Raw genomic sequence first — 22,998 nt, forward strand, 5'->3', positions numbered from 1 at the left:
AAGCTGTTTTCACTGGGTAGATTTATTTAGGCCTTTGTGTCTTCTCGATCGGGATACTGAATCATTCAATTTCTCCCTTGAGATTAGTTGAATAATCACAGATCTGCAGATGAACATTACTAAAAAATAGGTTTTCCATCTTCACTTGGGTCTCATGATTTCGTGAATGGGAATTCACATCTATTAATCATAATTCACTCACATTGTTTGTACTTTAAACTGATTCTCACACAGCCACCCAAATGTCTAAATATGCAGAGATGCTGGAAGTGCCTTCGTCCCACTATTGGAGAACAGCAAATGTTTTTCCCTAAGTCTTAATTTCTCTCTCTCTCTTTCCACTCATTCATCTCTATATAACTCTTATTGGTAAACCTGGCACTGCCATGCATTAGCCTCCGAATGAACCTCTCGTTCTGATTGTGCAGTGGAGAGATGGGAGAATCCTACCTCATCCAAAACCATTACAGGCCTTTGCCTCTAATCTGCATATTTTAAAACAAGGCTGTTGTTTATCTGTAGCTCAAGGCAAATTTCCCTGCACTTTCCTGGAAAGAGAGCGTTTACCTAACTGATTTAACAAAGACGTTGTTCTGATGGAGTACAAAAGGGCACTGAAATCCTCAGGTCCTTATAGATTTATAAGAGAACCACGAGACATCTAAGTATATGCACAATTGTAGTGTAACCATTATTTTAATTCTTATGAATAAAGTGTGTAATTTGTGTACCACAAAACCAAACAGAACTATAATCTGTTTGTGTTTGACAATCAACCTTTTTTTCACTTGTTTAGTGCTGCTGGTGGTGCCGAAATTGCACGCTTCACCTTGATGAATGGAAAAACAACTTTGTTCTTATGCATTAGGCTATGAGCTTATTGGTTCTTGCTCTGGCTCTGTTGATTATCTCTGTCAGAACAAATAACGCATGCTGAGAGCCTGTCTTATCTCTAAGCGTCCCGCTACGCTCCTCTCTTTTCCTCATGCAAACCAAGGGCTAAAATAATAGCACAATATTATGCTGTTACAGCTTTTGAAATATGCTATAAAATAATGTGAGGTAACTTAATATTTTAATGAAGGTTATGTTTCTCCAAATTGGTGTTTTGTTTAATGTTAGATTTTTGGTAGTGTTTTTGTGGCTTTAGAGTAGTGGATCTGACTAGAAAGCAAGCATGCATGCAGCTTTTTTCAACATTTAATTAATACATTTTACTGCTATTTATGCATGTACTGTACCTAACATATAATACACTACTGTTCAAAAGTTTAGGGTCACTAAGGTGTTTTAAATGTTTGTGAAAGAAGTCTCATATGCTCACCAAGGCTGCATTTATTTGATCAAAATACAGTAAAAACAGTATTATTAATTTAAAATAACTGTTTTCAAGTTGAATGCATTTAAAGTGTAGTCCTCAGTGTCACAGGATCCTTCAGAAGTCATTCTAATATGCTGATTTGGTGCTTAAGAAACATTTATTATTATCATAAGATAAAAAGTTATTCTGTGTAATATTTTTGTTTAAACTTGTATACGTTTTTCTATTTGATGAATAGAAAGTTCAAATAGCATTATAGCATTTCTTTTGAAATATAAATATAATTAATTTTTGTAAAAAAAGAAAAAAAAGAAAGAAAAAGACTTCACTGTTACTTTTGATCAATTTAATGCATTCTTGCTGAATAAACCTATGAATTTCTTACTAAAAAGAAAAGAAAAAAAAGATTCCAAATGTTTTTGTGTGGTGGTTCATCTTTATTTCCATTCATCCATCATATTCATCTACATTTTCTGTTTATCCAGGTGATCCTAAGAGTTGGCAGAACAAATCTCTCCCTGGGGATCCCAACTACCTGGTTGGAGCCAACTGTGTGTCTGTGCTAATTGACCATTTCTGAGGAGGGCAAGAGCAGGTCCCATTAGTGAATGTGGAACCAGATTGAAGGAGAGAGGACCTTCCCCTTATACTCACACTCACACTTCCACAATATGAAGGCGCTACGCGACACTAAATGAAGGGTCCTCCTGACTGTGCTCTGGCTTTGTTTACGGTAACCTCTGAGACTTGGAGGGAGGGTTACGTTCAATGAAGTGCTGTTTTAATCTCCTCATCGTCTTCTTCATTTTTACTTCTTCCTCCTCTTCTTGTTTTAAGTGCTTTTAAAGGCTTTCGAGGATAACAAAAACAGACATTAACCATCGATGGACTGCATGCTCTGTGCCACTGACAAACTAATACTCACACTGTAAGCCAACTGTAATATTTTGCGACACATTAAGTTGTTGTCTATTTTTTTTTTAAAGGATTTATTAGGTTCTTCCATTCAGCCTAGGCTACTTAAAAGTATAGACTATATTCATCTGCAAGTGTATTTTAACTTTATGTAGTATGCACACTATAATGTTATGATTCTCATGTATAGTGCAACTTTTCTAGAATATCGAATTCCAGTTCTAGGCTTTTCAATCGAGCAGTTGAAGTGTACATCTGACACATTTCCTGACTTTTATCATGTCATGGTGCAGGATCAGTGCTAGTTGCGTTCGTAAGTGTCGGAGAGAATCTCGTTGTCTTAAGAATACAGGATGAAGTTTTCTAGCCAAGGATGTCACCTAAGGCTCAACTTTTTTAAATAGCTCCTTTGTAGACACCACTAGCCTCCTCACAGACCTGTGAACTTGAGCACTGGAACATTCCTGCTGTGTCGAGATCTATGCACGTGCTTTGACTCAGGTGTGAAGAACGCTGCTCTCTCCTTCCCCTCTTTCTCTCCCAGATTCTTCCTCACTCCCTATCTCTCTCTCTCTCTCTCTATCTCTCACTCACTCCATCTGAAGCAGTGATGCCTTATCTGAAACGACACTTTTTTTCAATAACGAAAACCTCTTTGGTTTCTTTTTGCTAAGTTGTTATAATGATAAATTATGAAGAAACTGAAGTTGTCTTTCTGCCATTTTTGTCAACCCAATGTACAAATAAACCTGGGTGTTGCACACAAGCGTAACAGCGTAAAGGATAAGAACAGGTCTTCTCTTTTTATCTGCTATGCACATGACCTTTTAAGAGAAATAAATAAAAGATGGAGGGAGATCAATTGGCTGTACATAAAGCTAGCATATTGCCTTCATTATTGGTTTGTAAATGACTTTTTTTGTATGTCTTTATTTTGTATAAAACTTAAGGGGGGAAACATTTATAAAAGAGGTTGAATGAAAATGATCGTCTTTGTATTCTGGTTCTACTCGAGCCTTGGAACGTGTACTTAGCAGTAATATCATCACATTTTCTACAGATACACACTAAATATAAGCGTTTTTAATGATAACCTTTTCATTCTTTATTTACAAAAGAAAGTGCTTGATGTAAACTATTCTCAAAACCTGTTTCTTTTCAACAGTGTGCTCGAAATGTGTCCCACGCATTTATTTGTGATACTGGATGCTATATTGTGTGTCCTGAAATGTATTTTTGTACTAATAGACGATTTATTATGGCACACCGGAAGACTTTTTTTTTTTTTTTTTCTCTCTCTTTAGACAATATAACACAGCTTTGACTGGTCATTAGATATTCACATGTGGCAGAGTTTGTTCCCTTTTCAACAAAATTTCCAGTATGCCACTGTATTAAAAATAAAATCATTTTTAAAATACACGGTGTTATTTTATTGTGGGATTTTTGTAGTTATAGCTGCAATACAAGAAGCATTTGCATAAAGATTACAGTGTCCTGTTAAATAGGAGCAAGGTGACTTTGAAATTGTGTCATTGCGACAGCACGCTGCTGTATAATGTGTAGTGACACTCTGTGGCCTGCAGATGGCGCAAATGCTTTGTGCGCTCATTCAGAATGTTCATTGCGTTTGGCGATTATAAACTGATTGTAATGATACTGTAGCTTTAATCGATTGGTTAAATCAGGCACAGCTAAGTGGTCACATCTACTCCTTTAATACCCAATGAAACTGCGTGCCTTCAAGAAATAATAAAAAGTTAGTGAAGTGTTTCATTACAGTTCAACACTATAGAAAGTTTCAGTGTTATTATTTTACTATGAGGCAAAGGGAATGATAAATGTAGATCTTTTCGAACTTTTGTTTCATGACGTGTCATACTTTGAAAGCTGCAATGTTATAGCTTATAAATTAATTATTAAAAAAGGGGGCTCTGAGTTTTCCTCTGTGACTCGGTTTATATATGTAATGATTTATGTGAGACAGAGCTATAACTATAGACCTTGAAAATATTACATGAACCAAATATGGTCATGTTAGCTGTATCTGCGTAGGCCTATATTATGATGTTTAACATCCTTCCTTTTAAGGAGCTTTGGCGATCTTTCAGAAGGGTAACCTGGAATTAAACAGGACTGTGTGACTGTTTTCTCCTACCATGTACAGAAATTAAATCAGTCTGCATTTTAATGTATAGAGAGCTCGTTTACATTACATTATTTTTTATACAAACTCAGAAGTATGTATATTTTGGTCATACATGTTGCTGATGGAATTATATAAATTCAATGCATTTTATTGATACACAACTTTTCTCGTCCGCAAATCTGATTGGCCGAAAACAGGCGGATCAGTGGGCACCATAGACTGTAAAAAAAACCAACAGAGACGGTCCTTTCAGTGTTTGTTTGTATCGCTTCGCTTCTCCGTGTTTATGAAGATTTAGACAGGAGTAGGTCGGTGAATAGCTTTTTTTAGTCGAAACATCGAGTTTTATCAAACAAACCGACGCGGAGTCATTTTGTCTTCAGCTAGAGCGAGGAGCGCGTTTTTAAAAGTTAAATGGTTGGCATTTTTTCGCTTCATGATAGCTCTGAACGGGTTTCTCTCTCTAGTTTAGAGTGAAAATGAAAATCCGGAATGGAATTTCAGCGGAATCAATACAGAACGCCTTGATTTAGGAAGGGCACATCTCAGTCGCTCGGTTCCATTCACATGGGTTCCAGACCTGCGTTCATTTTGTGCGTTGCTTGGTGACACGTGAAGCTTTAAGCTTTGACTTTTTAGACAATAATATCCCAACTAAATTGCCGGATACTAATTACTAATAAAAGAATAAAAAAAAAAACATCACAATGGAGTGGTAGTAGCTAGGCTACTGAATTTCTGGGCAGCGCTAATATTCAGTAGGCTACAGCAGCACTCTTTCTCTTGTGACATTGCATAAATGGCATATTAATCGAACGCAAAAGCCCAGTCTTCAAGCCCGTTTAATGAAAAGTAACATTATGAATAATAAGTAAGATTGAGTAGGCTCATTATATCCATTCACGGACTTTGGCTTTTATGGCTCCACGAATGAGTTCATTGCCCGCATCCATAAATCTAAATCTACATATGGCGGCACGTCAGTCCATCTCCTCCTCTCCTCTACCCAAGCACCTGCTCACACATCTAACTGACAGACTACTAGCGCGAGGCTGCTGCTGCTGCGGCTGTCCAAGATTCGAACGAACGTTATTACAGTGGAGTCGAACGTTGGGAACGCGTCGTGGAACCTCAAACCGCATCACATACGCGCGATCGATGCGAAGTTCGTTCCTCTGAATGCGAGCTTTATTATTTAGACGTTCTCTGTTCAGAGCCGTGAGAGATTTCATTAACGGACTGTCACGGCTGTGAACGGATTTGATGGATCACCTATCCCGAGCGTTTCCTCGAAGCTGGCGACCATACAGCGTGCGTTTGCGCAGAGCTTACCTCACTGTCCTATTGAAATGATTTTGGATAGCGCCAGTTGAGACACCTGCTTGAAAACAGCGCACTTACACTGAGAGCAGGACATTGTAACGGGATGACGGTCTGCGCGTCTTGGCAACACGCTATGAATTCGGCTTTACGTTGTGTATGTCGGAGCGACTGAACCCAGAGGTGTCCTGTAAACTCGAAGCCCGCTGATTTAACCCAAGTTTTGGTTTCAATTAAACTGTTTAGTCGTGACCATGCCTGTCAGTGCAATGCCGAGGGGTCGGTCTCTGAGCCCGGTATCTCTGTCCCGCAGCCTCTCGCGGCTGAGAGAGTTTCGAACCCGGACTCGCATCATGCTTTCTTTGGGAGTTTCACAGATGGTGCTCGGGAGTCTGATTTTGGCTGTCAGTTTCGCTGCTTTGGCCCTCACTACATCTCCGAGGGTGAGACATTCGTGTCCCTTTTGGGCTGGATTCTCGGTAAGTTGCCTTTATTGTCAAACGATATGTATTTTTCAGGGGAGTTTCCCCTGAACAGAGGGCTGATATTACGCGCCATTTGTGACCCCCAGCAACTGCAGAGTCAGCAATCACATCACGCGCGGCTCATTCTTAGTTTATAATTCAATTCTCCAGCTCACCATCGAGAGCCAGCGGTACAATTTTCACCAAATGCGAAATTAAGTAGCCTATAAATAATTCGGGGGGCAGAGGGACTCTTTAAAGCTGCTTTATTGCTTGCATGGGCTCAGGTGAGCTCACCTATGAAAGGCTGTGTGGTTGATGAATTGCCTCTTATAATGCAGCAGAATAAAGCCAAATGCTTAGAGAAGATCAGGCACATTCATTTGCATCTCACTTATGCCTGTTGATGTTTAATGTGAAAGTGTTTCAACAGGCTATTCGTTTCTGGCTAGTATTGATTAATGCATCCTTGTTAGATTTTCGGACAGGAATAATTCTGTTCATAAATCACAATAAGGTCATGTCTTTTCCACAGTGTCTGACCACAGTATACACTTTAGAAATGGCTTTGCACCTTTAATTTATCTAGTTTTCTTGTTTTATGTAAATATAAATGTTGAATTTTGTAGTGACCTTACCCGTTTTGTTAATGTGTTTGTTGTTCTACCCTGCTGCTTCTTGGCAAGCCTTTTTTATTGATTCTTAGACTAAGATGATATCTTAATAGTAAAGACTCAACTTCAAACATTTGGGAGATTAGCCTAATTATTCATTTTTTATGTTAATTTCTGAAATGTCTGGATTTGTCCATTTGGCTACACCACATTTTGTCATCCTCAATTTTTTTTACAGTGCATTTGTCATTCAGAACAGAAAAAAACATTTAATTGCGTGTTTGTGTGTGTGTGTTTAGTAACAATTACATCGCCATTGCTCTTCACAAAGCAGCATAAGCACAACCCTCTGATTCATCTTTACAGGACAGTGTACAAGGAACTTTTGTAGGACAGTATTTTCAACACCTTAACATTTAATGCCGTACAGTAAATATTTATGAAGGCACACACTCTTTATTTCTTCCCGTAGAAGGTGTATGTAAAGCTCAGTGGTGTTAATTATGGTTGTGAAAATGTAATCTAGATGGGATGGGACATGTGTGGTGGCAAAGATAACCAGCCTTGGGGTCAGAGGTCAAACATCAGGGCTCACTGATCATTCTCCAGACGCTGAATGTATTGCACGCAGCAGATAAGGAAACGTGACTGTGAGAAAGCTCAGCTTCTTCTTATGAATGGTATGGTTTCATAGATTTTCATGTAGATGTATACTGAAGGTGCAGGAGGATTAGCTGGTTTTAAATATCTAATAGGGTGTTGGGATAGAATTTGCGCCTCTGGGTTGTAGTGGGGGCAGATCAACGTGTCCAGGCCTGAGGTTATAGCGCCAAAGAGCTGGTGAACATGCTGTGCTCCTCACAGGAGGCTGAGCTGTTGGAACATAATGGAGCTCTGCAGAATTACTTACCAATCAGAGTCTGGAATAATGGTGTGGTCTTGAGTGAGCTGGGCAGGGGGATGAACAGAATGTGTGCTTGTCCTTGTGCAGGGGGGAAATGTAATGATTTAAAGTGTTCAAAATGTAACTATGCCGCCATTTCTTTACATCACGTTGCTACACTCCATGGTTCATGCCATACAAAAAACATTTTGGGTTCTGCAGAGAACCTTTCAAAAAACAACTCTCTTTTTTTTTCTAAGTGTCAAGAACGTTTAAATAATTTAAGAAAAAATAATTTATTTGGTATATTTTTGAATATTTAAAGATGCCTAGTATATTGATAATATTTATTTATTTATTTTACCTATATTGCTTTCAATTCATTGTATTTCAGTTTATTTTGTGCAAGCAAACTTCAAAATAAATATCTATCCATCTTTTGCAGGGTTGCCAGGTTTGCGAAAAAAAAAAACGCCCAATTGCTATGCAAAACTAGCCCAATTGTGTTTTTTTTTCCGTTTTACCCTTTGTCGGGAATTGCTTTAACCTGCAGACTACCCGCTGTCACCATTTTTTCCCCATAATTTTGAATCACCTTGTTGTTGTTTTTTGCAGTTCCCTTAAATAATTTGAGGTATTTTAAAATAATTAAGATCAAATATTATATGTCTCTATAGTACTATAAGGTCCTAAAATGCATGTGTATTTATTTATATAAAACAATTACAAATGTTCTTTCGTGTAGTTTAGTATGTTAAACTGAATGATATTACTGACACTGCCTGAAATGGTATGAAAACTCAAAGTCAGAAAAAAAAAGTAAAATAGCTGTACCTAGTTGGCAAAAGTACAAAGTACCCTTTTGTACCCCCAAATGGTGCATATTAGTATCTTATGGGTACATACACCTTTGTGGGTAGATAAGGTACAAAGGTGTACCTTGAGTATATTGCCCCATTGAATAGACGTTTTTTTTTCCCAAGAGAGAATAGAGCAGAGGCTGAGGAACAAGGGGCAGAGAAAGATAAAAACTTCATATTTTTTGGTAGGACTTCAGGTTAACAGTTGAGGTTAACAGTTAAGAACCCCTACATCTTTTCTCTCAGTTTTCTGCTCCTCATGTTCCAAACCTCCCCCTCATCTCTCATCCCACTTTCTTTGCTGTAACATCAGAAAGACACAGAGAGCCTGCATCAAGTCTCTGACCACAGCAGGGAGGCCTGATCAGCAGGAGATCTCTGAATTTATGTGTGTGCGTGTGTGTGTGTGTGTGCGTGTGTGTGTGTGTGTGTGTGTGCGTGTGCGTGTGCACACAGAAGTATTTTGTTAATCCACCTTCATGTGAGAATTTAACTCGTGCTTCTCCTTCTTTTGCTATGCAACAAGTTATTTTGTTCAAACACAGATCCTTTCATTCAAGGCCCATCACAGTCTGCAGGAGAGAATCTTCAGTGTTGGAAGGAATATGGCAGAAGGGTGTTGGAACTCTGACAGCCATAAACAGACAGGTCACTAGGGTAACAAAATGAATCCTGACAGGCTTATATGAAATGACCCTCTGTCATATCACATTCCACGCAGACCTGAACAGTTTCCTGCTGAATCTGGCAACACTGGAACTGAAAAAAAGATAACCTGAACTCTTTGTGAGGGCTGATAAAATGTAAAAACTGTAACTTGTATGCAATGTAAGTCGCTTTGGATAAAAGCGTCTGCTAAATGCATAAATGTAAATGTAAGTATGTTCACGTGTTCTTTGAAAAGTTTGATTTCAGTAAGTCTAAACTTTTTTCAAACCAAAATTAAAATCAACCTTGCTTTAAAAATTTATCTGTTTTATTAAAAAGTTACTATGTTTTTTGACCTTGTAATCCTAGCGTTTATCCCACACTGGTACAGGGTCCGCTGTACTTGTAATATTTAATCAAAATTCATAAAAACATGCTCTTCCTCTGAAGTGACTCTGCTGCTGTCCAATCATCAAATGATGGCTAAAATCAAGCACCACCCTTCAATTTTTTTTTACATTTTGAAAGCCTTTCGCTGGAAAGTACATCACAATATGGTTGTGAAGTCTGTCGCAACTTTGGTTTCGTGATGACTTTACACTCTTTAGCTCGACTAAAATGTTAACAGTCAGCTTTTTTTTATAAATGTACCTTGATAATGTGATTGTAGCTCAGCTTTGTCGAGCATGCACACTACTATTCACAAGTTTAGGGTCAGTTAGAATCTCTCTTTTTTTCAATATTTTTTTTCCAGCAAGGATGCAAGAAATTGATTTTAAAAAGTGACACTAAAGACATTTATAATGTTGAAAAATATTTCTGTTTCAAATAAATCCTATTTTGTATTATGAGAATGTTTAAGAGACTTTTGAACTGTAATGTATACACATTAACCAGAATGCAGTTGGCCTCAGTGTCTTGAACAGGTATTCAGTGCAAAAAGTCTCTTAGTGTATACTGTATGTTTGAATGTGTGAAGTTTGTAATGTTTGCAACAGCATTTAGTGAATTTCGAGCAAAGCTTCCCTTAATTTCTGTATAAACCCTGAGTCAGTTAGCAGCTTAGAGGAAATCCTGTTGCAGGGCTATCCAGAGGTGCCCTTTTTTCCATTATCCCGCACAGAGTGGAGGCAGTCTGAAGTAGCCCTGCTGCTCTGGATGGCCACTCTGGGATGAAATTCATTGCAGTGCTCCATTTGGAGAGGGAGTTGGCAACAAGGGCAAACCTGACTGACAGTTACACACGACATACGGTTAAGGATGAACTCTCTCAATGGGCATGCTGTGATGTAAACAGATGTACTATTATTTGGCAAAGGTTGGTTGCAGTAGGGTGTTAATGTGTGAATGCACCTCCGTCACTTTCATGTGCCCTGCATCACTGAAAACTTTTAGATCTGAGTCCTTCTGAAGGCATTACAGGAGAAGGCTGAGAAAAAGGATGATGCGTGTATTGATTCAGAATTTTGTTTTATTCAACTGCCTCCTCACAAACTCCCACAGAGCTAGTGAGAGCGATGGAAGAGCAAGTGCTCAAATATCACTTCAGCTGTTGATTCATAAAACATTTGTTTGTTCATTTATTTATTGATTTGTGTAATACGTTCACGTACAAGTGATAAATAGGGTTTCCCAGTGGGATTCATGAACCCCCGGGGGTTTACAAAAGAACTGCAGTATAATAACTGCAATAAATAATTCAGTTATTAAATAAACACTGAAATAAAGCTTTGTTTACCTGCATGTGACCATGAACCAACATCAGAGAATTGTGAACAATTATTAACATAATATTTTAAAAGTTATTGCTATTTACCGTTATTGGATATTTAAAGTCAGCATAAATGATTTTTATTTTCACCCTATATATATATATATATATATATATATATATATATATATATATATATATATATATATATATATATATATAGAGAGAGAGAGAGAGTTAATACATGTATGTTTCTTTTTTCCTTTTTCTTTTTCATTTCTTTTTATTTTATTTGGCCATCATTTTTTATTTGTGAAGTGAAGTGAAGTGACATTCAGCCAAGTATGGTGACCCATACTCGGAATTCGTGCTCTGCATTTAACCCATCCAACGTGCACACACACACAGCAGTGAACACACACACACCGTGAACACACACCCGGAGCAGTGGGCAGCCATTTATGCTGCAGCGCCTGGGGAGCAGTTGGGGGTTCGGTGCCTTGCTCAAGGGCACCTTAGTCGTGGTATTGAGGGTGGAGAGAGCGCTGGACATTCACTCCCCCCACCTACAATCCCTGCCGGCCGGAGACTCGAACCCGCAACCTTCGGATTACAAGTCCGACTCTCTAACCATTAGGCCACGACTTCCCCCATGTCATAACTGATATTCCAGTGTAAACTTTTCTCTTGTGACATGCATGACTTCTCCAGTCATTTAGTCCACACAGACCCTGTCCCTGCAAGCTCAAGTTTATTTTATCTGTTTTCAAAATCCAATCAACAACTGATAGAACCAAGTCCGTGCCCTGCTTTTTTTCTATTGTGATAAAGCGTTACGATCAGATGCATGTCACAATACAGAAGAAAAAATCTGTGGCTATATCAGTTTCTTTGTGACTTCAATCATTTCCACTTATTCCACAATTTTCAACACCAAGGCATCTCAATAGATTATTTAAATAAAAGATTTACCACTTTTAAGAACACTCACTTGAAGTTCACATGTCGTCTTAACACTAATTCTACACCAGACAAGACTCCAGCTATTATAATATTGTCCATTTATGGGTTATTGGCCAGAATATGAATCAGCATCAACCATAATATCTGGCTCAGTATCTGTTCGTCCCTAATACCATGTAGGGTTCTGTACAGAAGTTCACATTTTTATTAATTAATCCCAGATTCACAAATGTGTGATGTCAGCTTCTCATCTGGCGTGTGTGCTTCTGCTGTAGAAATGCTCTGCAGCTGGGCTGCACATTAATCAAGCATCGGAACTGACTCGTGTAACACAGCCGTAGAGACTTAGAACAGGAGGAAAACATCAAACTCCAGGCCTTCTGCTTTTGGAAAACACTGCTCATAATTTCAAGTCCTGTTTTCAAACATTAAGCTTTTCTTTACCGTGTTAGTATATTTGTGACCAGTGAGTATGTAGGAGTGCTTGTGTGGGCATCATGTGGTTTCACACGCCAGGCACTAAAACAATGTGGTCTAAATTAGACTGTTAATCATGATGGGTTGGAGGGCTTATGTTTTTAGTATCTACATGCAATAATGTGAGCATTCGATAATGAGTGCGAGACTGGGTTTATTTCCAGAATTCCCAGATGAGTGAACTCTCCCATCCCAGCTCGGCACTTCAACTTTTCCTTTCAGCTCTTCTAATTCATCCCTGTCTTTTCCCTTCGTCTTCATGCCAACATACCTGCAAATAAAAACACTGTCAGTTCTCCTGAGCTCAGTTTAATCCGCTCACTTCATTGTGATCACCACTGTTTACTCTATGGCAGAATTCATCTCATACTTTACAGAGGAGGAGCCAGGTCTCCACTCACTATTTTGGATCCTTGCCCATGCATTGCATTCAATACATCATACTTATCGCCTTATTTCATTGAGACTTTGTAAAGTGTGATAGAGAAGCCTCATTGGAACATTGTGATGAGAAAGGAAGAAAGAGAGAGATGGATAAAACGCATTGTATTTGCAGTGTGATAGGGGTTGTATTTTAACGCTAAAATTGGAAAATTAATTCATATTCCAATCAAATTTGAACTATTATTTTATTTTAAATCGTAGTTCCTGAATAGGTCTGTAGATGTTTAGCAGTTACATTACTTCAAGATTGCATTTTCTGCCTTAACTGGAAAATCTGGACTGCTTTTGATAATGCAAGAGAAGTTCTGTTGTTTTTCCATCCATAAGGATTTACCATTAGAAGAGTGTAATTCCAGCAGTAGAACCTTGCGTACATATTCAAGAGTCTGTCTTTGTGTCATTAAAAGCTTTGATTAGTGATTAATGGTTCAGACATGGAGTTAAAGAGGAAAAATAGCCTTTGTGGTTTGTGTGTGGAGCTGGCAGAATTCAATTCTCTTTGCATACTAATTGGTAAATTACAAGTTTGCCTGAGAGAAAAGGCCTGGATGGGAGTTGTTCATTTCCTGGGTTGGCTAAATTGCCTTGCGTAATTGTTTCTGAATATGAAACATGATTAAAGACTGAGGAGGTGGGATGGATCTCATTTAATGAAATTTCTCAGGCGCAGGTGGCCATATTTAGACGAGATTTCCATGAGCAGTCCATGTGTAATTCATAATTCCTGCAAATGGCTGCCCATTAAAGGAAGTGCAATAACCGACACCTTGAAAGAATAATGCTTCCTTGCTCACATGTCTACCAACACATCAATAATTCTCACTGTAGCTAAAACTAACACTAAATAGGTACTTACATGTGAGTTCACACAGTGACTGTGTTTATGATCATCTCTTTCAGTGGAATGGAACCACACTGCTGTATATTACCAGTTCACTTTTATGCACATGACCTTGATGGTGCATACCAGTTAGTGATGCACCGAAAATAGCAACCAAAAATTACAGCAAATAATTCAGTTTCAGAGAAAATTGTTTTGCAGGATACATTAATGCTTCTTTTGACACATTTTGATTGTGTATTTTGTATATACAAGCTACTACAGGTAAACTTGTCAGCAGTGTGGATGCACTGTTAGAAAAATGATGTTAGAGTACCAAGATTTGTAAAAATGTGTTTGTCTGAAATAATGAAAGATGGCTCGTTGCAAGAACTTTACTATATCTTTTTTTAATTATTCGAAAACACAACAACTTGAACAGTACACCGAATTACCAGTTATTTACTGTGCCTGAATTTAAATTTATTTGAGTTTTTTTAGGTTAAGTTCAACTTTAATTTTGTTTCGGTGTTTCAATGCATCACTAGGTGCGTTTACATGGAGTATTGTCTTCCAATTACAGTTGGTTTAAAAGTCCAATCTGAATGAAACTGCTCCATGTAAACATCTCAATCAGAATAAAAATGCCCAAACCGATTGAAATTTCAACTGGGTTGAGAGGGGTGGGATAAACCTTTTCTAATCCATTCAATAGGACATGTATACAATTGATTGGATTAAAAACCGAAACTGGAAAGTTTTGCGCATATGCATTGAAGTAGTCATTACGGTGTAATGATGCTGATGCACGTAACAAGCCGATGTTGTTGTTGTTGTTGAATATAATAAATGACTGTTCCACTCATTGTCTGTGAAGTAGTGCAGGATAACGTTGTGCCAGAAGTGCTTACTTCGAAACTCTTGCAAAATTAAGAAATTTCAATACAATTTTAATCTCATTCTGTAAAACATTGGAAAAATGCTTCGTCAGGTAACCTAAAAATAAGGTTCAGGGAAAGGATGAGTTCATTCAGGAGCTCAAGGGTTCATAGTGGTTGGTCTCATGCCTACTCTCACTGGACACTCCTCGGATCAATCACTTTCCTCTGTAGGCTCCATTACTGAATTTGCTCTCACGTCACTCACAGTTAAATCACCCATCTCTGACAAAGTGTGCTAGATCAGTTAATTAGATGGATTCTGATCAATGACTCGATTTGCATGTTTTTCCCGCCTGGTTATTTTGTTTGAGTGTATCGCACAGCTTTGTAATGTCTGCCTTAGTCATTAATCTTTTGCGGTGACCTCATTTTTTTGTGCACTCCCAGGTTATGAGCTCCCCTGTGAGCCTGCAAGCTGTTCAGGTGTCAGCGGTCAGTAGTAATTCATTTTCATTGTGCAATTCTTTATTATAAGTAGGCTCATTTTTCCTATCATTTGAGCGTCTCATCTCCAGGGACTCAGACTATCCTTGCTACACTAATATTCGTCTTATTGATCATATGCTAGTGTTACTTTCTCTCCGTCACTTAAAGTAACATCGACTGTCCATCCTATCATGACTCCTGTCAGGCACTCCTTTACAGTGTAATAATTTTCAATAAGGATAAATTTTCCCAAAAATTACAATTCTTTCATCCAAAAAAAAATAGTTTGTTGAAGTTAACTTTTAGAACCTAGATTAATAAATGTTGTAAAAGTATTAGTCATTGTACAATTACTGAAACTTATTGGGTTACTGATGAAAATCTAAGCAAGCAAGCCTCAATTACATATTGAATACATTTCTAACAAACAGCAAAAGATCATTTTTTATGCAAAGAAACCTGCAGGCAAGAAGAGGATTAACAATTTTACAAGCTTCCCACCTCGCTCTGTAAACCATATAAGACATATTGATCCCAAATAAGAGATATACAGTGTGATGATCTACGCCGAAGGGCATGAATATAAATCTAATGAGCTTTAGCATGAAAAAGCTTGAGCTCCAGCCAAGGCGTAACCGAGAAGTTGGCATAATAAGATCAACTCGTACGGTTAGCCTTACTCTGGAGGTATTAGCTTCCATTTGGTGAGCTGTCCGTCAAAAAACCAGGCCAAGGGCTAGGATCTGCTGCTCGCCAAGGCTTTGGATGCCTGCGCCTTGGATAATGCACCTCAGATCTCTTTGCAGATGCCTACTGCCTCTCAGATCTGAGTTAAAGGATTGCATCCAGTGTCTGCTGTCAAAGTGATCTGCTCCCGAGGCTGTGGTGCATCATTAAGACGTGTTTGGATCTGGCTAGCGCACCTGCACTGGGCTTCTGATGATCAAACGCAACATACAGCACACTCAACCTTTTACATCACCGGTGGCTTTGAATATTGACCCCGAGTGACGTGGTGAAAGGTACTACTTGTAATTAGTGTGGAAATCTCTTCTACACACACACTCAGACTTTTATTGGAGAGAATGGAGTGTTTGAAGACAAAGAGAGAGAAATATTGCTCTCAAATACCAATACATACACATTTTTCTGTTGTTGTGGAAATCCATTTCAAACTTTTGTTGCTCCCAGAGCAGTTAAAGATTGAAGCTAAGCATCTAAAGAGTTGTGTATTGTGTCTGTATGTGAGCTCAGGGGATGAGTCAGAGCTGTTATGAGGCAGTAGTTTTAACAGCAGCCTGTGGTGAGCTGCAGCTTCGCAGTGATAAATCTCAAATAGGATATAAAAGACATTTTCCCGTCAAGGACTGCAGATGTGTTACTGAGTACACTCCTCTTTCTCCTGCTCCTTAAACCCCACAGATGCACAACGCGAACCTCCCACATACATTGTATGACTGTCTTGCAGACGTTTGTGCTTGAGAACGATTTGTGTGTTCCTAGTCCAAGATGACCTCTTGTGTTCACCCTCTTGTATTTGGTGTATCTCATACTATCTCATGTGAAAGCGAGTCAGTGTTGTGTGTGTGTCTGTGTGTATGTGTTTGTTTGAGATATTTTTTTATATTAAATCAACTCATTGTTGACAGTGTAATATTTCAGATAAGGATTACAGGCTGGTCTAATACAGGCAGAATCTTTAATACCGTTCAAAAGTTTGGGGTTGATAAGAATTTTAATATTTTTGAAAGTAGTCTCATGCTCACCAAGGCTGCATTTATTTGCTCAAAAATACAGTAAAACGGTAATATTGTAGAAATAAATTACAGTTTTAAATGAATGTTTTAATATTTTAATATATTTTAAATTGTAATTTATTCCTGTGAAAGTAAAACTGAATTTCAGCAGCCGTTACTGGGGTGTATTCACACCTGTCTTGTTTGGTTCGATTGAATCGAACTCAAGTTCATTTCCCCCCTTGGTGCGGATCGGTTAGGTGTGAATACAGCAATCGCACTCGGGTGCGGATCAAACAACCGTACCGAGACCCAGCTGAGGAAGTGGTCTCGGTCCGCTTCCAAATGCACGGTACGGTTGAATTGATGAACCAATGAATGAATGACATTAAGCACACATGTGGTTTTGTTTACAGTTTCTGGTTCACTTGCAAAAAGGGCGGTGTGAAAGCGAACTGAACCAAACATAAAAAAATATTTGGTCCTGTCCAAAGCAAGTGAACTAGCGAACTTTCCTGGTGTGAATACTTTCCCCGTGTCACTTGACTCTTCAGAAATCAGTCTAATATGCTGAATATCTTTTATATGCTGCTAAATTTTTTGTGGTATTCCTTTATTTAAAAAATTAATTAAAAAAATAAAACATTTGGTTAATTTACATTGTCTTTGCTGACTAGATTAATATTTTTTATTTAATTTGAATTTCTTAAAAACAAAAAAATCTTACTGATCCTAGTGTACCTTAGTGTACCTACATATTTACTTGCAGTACAACCGCTTTTATTCTCAAAAACTACTATGTTGTACTATGTTTTTTTTTGTATTTAAAAAAAAAAAAAGGGAATTTGAGTGCAGTTGGGTGTATGAGCAATATGGAAACATGTTCACAAAATGTCAGAGTGACTGTGTGTATGTCAGAGAGCTTTTACACCATTAGCTCTCACACCACAGAAAAGGTGCCTTGAAGTTTTATATAAATCTGATGGAGTGTTATATTGTTCCTCTGTCTGTTCATGCTTAACAGTAGAACTGTATCTCTTTCTCTTGTTTATGTAAAGGAATAGTTCACATCAAACTGAAACTTTTGTCATAATTGCTCATCTTGTTCAGACTGTTATATTTGTTCTTCTGTGAAACAGAAATAGAGATACAAAATTGGAATGGTGTTATAAGTAATGTGTTAGTCTCATATAAGTAATCATATGTGTTATGCACTATATTCCAGATCTTCTGACACCACCATAGTTTAGTGCAGAATTTAATTCATTATGACTTCTGTATAACACAAAAGGAGAACTTGTCCCCCACAGCTCTCAAATCTCATTCCGACGTTTGCATATTCAAACTTGGCCCATAAAGTTGTTTCGCACCAGGACTGATGTCAGTGATGTCAAATGCTTGGCATTTTTCAGTGTGGAAGGAAGTTTTTTCCTGTGAATGTGCGAGAGTTCCGATTCATAAGCTGCTGTGGGCAAATATTTAGAAGTGCAGGAAATGGTAAAACTACTTGCGCTATAATCCAGTCTAGTCCAAACCAACCGGTCCAATTCAGTTATGATTCTGATAATAAATTGAAATAATTCGATACCAGTTTACAATTCCAAGCAGCATTGTAGACTAGTTTTGTACAGCTAAAATAACTGGCAGCGGATGACACCCGAAGCTTCACACATTTAAGGTAAAATTGGCTTCATCTGCTCTTACATTAAAAATAAGGTGGATAGATTTATGTGGTCTTGTAGCCGGTCACATCACACCAAGTTTAATTATATAAATAAGTCTACAGAAAATGAGAAGATCGTAATTTTCCTCACAAAAAGCTATATTATAGTTTCAGAAGACTTGCAATGCACAAGTCATACAGGTATGGACTATTTTTATGATACTTTTATGGTGCTCTTTTGTTCTTTTTGGAGCTCGACAGCCCTTGTTCACTATGCTTTCAGTATATGAAAACTATTGCACAGTGCAGTGTTCTTCACAGTATCTGACAATGTGCTCAACAGAATAGGTTTAGAAATGGTGAATGAGGTCAAGTAAATGATTTCTTGTTTAGAAAGGTAAAGTGTATTTGTTAAACAAACAGATTTTTTTTTATACTGTAACATTGTTTGAGCCATAGATATGTTGGCAGTCAGTACATGGCGTTATTGCAGCAAAATAGACATCCCTTCAGTTAGACAGCCAACACTCCTGGACCAGGACCAGGTCAATAGGTCAGTGCTGTGTGCAAGCTTAACCTACGCCACATAAATGGACTGTCCCGGGTCAGGCAGTGTTCTGTATTCATCCCAAATGAGTGAACAATCAGATGTGCTTCCCCATGTTGCCACCATACTTTCACTCCACTTCCTTCTGACACAAAGAGGCTTTATGAGCCCAGTGTGGCCCTGTACAAAGGCAGATCAATGGCACGCTGGATGTATGCCGCTCTTTTGTGCTCCGATTAGTAAAATGGGCTTGTTGAGAAAGGGTATGACCTGTGGTCTGAATACCAGCAGTGCACCGAGGTATAGCCATGTCAGAACAACGATGGTGAAAATTATTAAGTAAAGATGCACAATACAAAGCTGTTCGTTTTTGTGATTGTCTGATTTTTAAAAAATGTTCGCATTGGGGTTTGTTTCTAAAAATTCTAATTATAGCAGGACAGTCCAGCTCAAGCATTCAGAGATTGCTGTAATGAAAGAGATGGAGAGTGATTGTACACATTGATGCATTCAAGCCCTGAAGGCCGAGGAGATATATACTGTGGGTCAAGAGGTCAAACGATTATCCATTAATAATATAGAGAAGAGGGCACATTATGGGCACATCTGTGATGAAACATTCAACTGAAAGTTGCTTGTGTAGGAACATTAGGCCTCATTAACAAATAATTATGTACAATGCATAGCAAGATTTTATTTAAATGTTTTATTTATTACATTATATTTTATTATTTGCTACTATTACAGAAAAAAGAATGCTTCTGCTTAATTTTTGCTGAATAAAAATATTAATTAATATATATATATATATATATATATATATATATATATATATATATATATATATATATATATAAACTTCTGAAACTTCAAATTTCTAAACGCAACTGTCTTTTACTACTACCACTTCTATTATTTTTGATGAATAATGACTTCTTGAAGACATTCGTGCTGCTGAGACCCACATCCTGGTTTTATAATTCATTTGTAATAAACAAACAAACATACAAACAAGAAATAAAGTACCTTTTTAAAGCGATTTTTTTAGTTTTGTAGCGAACTCCGTTTAGGCAGCCCATGTTTCTGGAATTTCTCTAAACAGGAGATTAGCTCCAGGGTGGGAAGAGCGGAAGGAAATGATGTGACAAGCCAAGATGGATGTCCCATTAAAGGCTCCGTGTGGCATCAGCATGGGGTGGGAGGAACAGACCGGACACATTATTGCTTCCTAATAAGAAAAAGGTCCCAGGTCAGAGCTGTGGTCTAGCGCTTGGCATACGTGCTCCACATGTCAAGCACCAGGCTTCATGTATACCCAAGTCACATACTCCCTCTCTCTATCTCTCCCTTCCGTCACTGCTTTACTGTCTTTTCAATAACATGGCAAAAACATTAAATTTAAAAAGAAAAGGTCACCAGGGAATCCTCAGCATAACCTCATCAGTTTAAGGTTTTTTTTTTTTTTCAGATTATGCATCTGCCTCTCTGCACTTCTCACCTCTCTCTTCCTTTCCCTCATTTCACCCATAAATTTGGCTTGGCAGCAAGATGGGCAGCTATATTAGAGTTAGTGTGATTCAAGTGAATGTTCTTGAGTGGTGTGTAATTAATCAGACTGATGTGGCAATTGGTAGTTTTAATTTTTTTCAAGATCTTCCCTTCCACATCTCATGCTCGCACGAAAATCAAAGAAGCCTCGTCTTTATGCCAACATCAAAGCACTGGCAAAGAAAATTAAATGTTACAATGCAGAAGTGACAGAAAAAGTGATGCTAGTGATTCAGCTGACAAGACGTTTTGTTGCTTTCACTGTCTTTTTTTCCCCAAATGTACTTTTTGCTTCTAGAAAACAAACAAAAAACAAGCTTTCAGATGTAATATCCATGAAATTGAGGCTTTTCAGTGGAGTTATTTTAGTAATATTGATATACTATTATGGTTTTTGTTAATATTTTGAATTAGATTTTAGTTTTATGTTTCTTGTTTTCACTTCAATTTTAAAGTTTTAGTAGTGTTGTTGTTTTTGTCATTTGTTTTGTTTTTATTGTGTATAGTATTTTTTTACAAGTTTTAGTTTATTTAGTTTTATTTATTTATTTGCACTTAAACTTAAAAAATGTTATCTTGGCAGTTAAATAAAATAAGTTTATCATAATTTTTTTACTTTTTAGTTTTTGTTTCAGTTAGCAAAAATAACCCTGTTTTTAAACTGTGCTTGATCCTGCCAATACACTTTGTACCAAAAAAGTCTGGGTCCATCACTGTAATGATGCTTTTAAATATCAATTTCACATAATGTACGTTGTTCCTCTGATGGTTTACGGGGTCTTTTTGACCCCAAATGACTTTTGCTCAATTTTTAAAAAATGTTCCCTTTGTCCAAATGGTATGAAACCTTCTACGGCTCTCAACACTTTCTAGATCTACAAAAAAAAAAAAAAATTGGAATGATATCTGTTTTTATGTTAGCGTGACAAAATTTGTGACACTCGTGGCTTTCGGGGTCTCTGGAGACCCCGCAATCAAAATAGACAAAATTCATCATCAAAATCAGAAACAACGCAGAACACATCGACAGAAATGGCACAAATAAAGTGGCACACTTCCACCAATGAAAAAAACATCCACAATGCTAAATTATATTGCTCACAACACACACACACATATAGAGGAACACATTTTTGAGACTATAAAAACCGTTCTCTTATCATTTGTAAAATAAAATCATCCAAAATGCAGTACCACCACAAAAATAAATTGGTGACACTGACACATTGAAAATGTGCACACTCACACTCTCTCTCCCACACACACACACACACACTTATTGTTCCTCGTTGTTTGAATTATTTTACTAAATTTGATCTTTTTACTGCTTTATTTGCTCACTTGTTATTGCTGTTCAGTTCATGTGTTCATATGTAATATAACTGTTCATTTCTGTTCATTTTTGTTCTGTTACAGTTAGTAACTGAAATATTGATTAAAATTGTAGAATTATATTAAAAATAGATAATTGAAATAAATGATAAAATCTTAAGACTCCAACATTTCTCTTTGTAACATTTTGTTCAGGTTTGATTCTAATCATAATGTAACATTATTGAAAAACTGGGGTTTTTTCAGTACAAAAAATACTAAACTTTGACAAAAAATATTTTATTTTTGTTATAATTGTGATTTTATAATATTTAGATATGAATCCAACTGAATCCAACTTGTGAAAAGATATCTTTCAGGTCTCTCAAATAGCAAATAGTGGAGCTCTATGGCCATCTAGTGGTTAAAGTGATATTTTTTTATTTTAAAACTGCATTTTCCAAAAAATGGGTATAAATGATACATTAAATCATTTAAAATGATCCATGTTATCCCCATAAATGAAAGTTAGAAATCTGGGCCTTTTATAAAGTGAATTTTACATGAAATGCTGTTTTTTTTGTAAATTTGTAATTTAAATAAATATTTATTTATTTATTTATAGAAATTTAAAAGATATCATAAATCCTCCAAAAACTGCACAAATGTTGAGTAAAAACATTAACAAACAGAGTAAAATTACATTTGTAAAAAAAAAAACTATCTTGTTACAAAATTAAATGTTATTGTCTGGGGTCTCTGGAGACCCCAAAAAAAACTATAGGGTACAGAGATCTAAACCATCAGAGGGTTAAATGCGGAAGAAAAACAAACATAGAGATCTTAAATAAGGAAGTTAAGTAAAAGATTCATCATGAAAGAGAAGAAAACATATGATACGGAGTAGTTGGTCCTGGCACTACAGAGAGATGCTATTGGTCTTTGTCTCTTGGCTGAAAACACGGACGCACAGCACTGCCAGGACCTAGAAGAGAAGAAAGCAGCTCTGCAGGAGCGACTGTCCTCACCGGCCCTGACCTTTTACAGCACTAACCACCTGGCCAAAACCTTTCCTGTCCAAACCACCAGTGGGAAACTGCTGAGGGTGTCTGATGAATGATGAGGAGGAGAGATTAAGATAGATGAGGGCGGAAAGAGACTAAGATGAGTGTGTGTGTGAGAGAGATGGAATGGGAACAAGAGCAAAAATGGGAGAGGAAGGCATTTAAAAGCACAC

At 37.4% G+C, this 22,998-nt stretch overlaps 1 protein-coding gene and 1 pseudogene across 2 annotated transcripts in view; both read left to right on the forward strand.

Moving 5' to 3' along the window:
- Positions 1–3,650, forward strand: part of LOC306871446 (tight junction protein 1-like) — a 121,482-nt pseudogene extending 117,832 nt beyond the window's left edge. Inside the window, exon 28 of the transcript XR_013785777.1 lies at positions 1,807–3,650. The product of XR_013785777.1 is annotated as a tight junction protein 1-like (transcript). The remainder of the gene's footprint in view (positions 1–1,806) is intronic.
- Positions 3,651–5,959: 2,309 nt separating this feature from the next.
- Positions 5,960–22,998, forward strand: part of LOC306869282 (protein ENTREP2-like) — a gene marked incomplete at its 5' end in the record, with an annotated part of 110,081 nt that continues 93,042 nt past the window's right edge. The window contains one exon of the mRNA XM_079415973.1: positions 5,960–6,184. Coding sequence (XP_079272099.1) covers positions 5,960–6,184 — 225 coding nt within the window. The remainder of the gene's footprint in view (positions 6,185–22,998) is intronic.

This window comes from Barbus barbus, assembly GCF_936440315.1.
Source record: "Barbus barbus genome assembly, chromosome: 1".
Classification (NCBI taxonomy): Eukaryota; Metazoa; Chordata; class Actinopteri; order Cypriniformes; family Cyprinidae; genus Barbus; species Barbus barbus.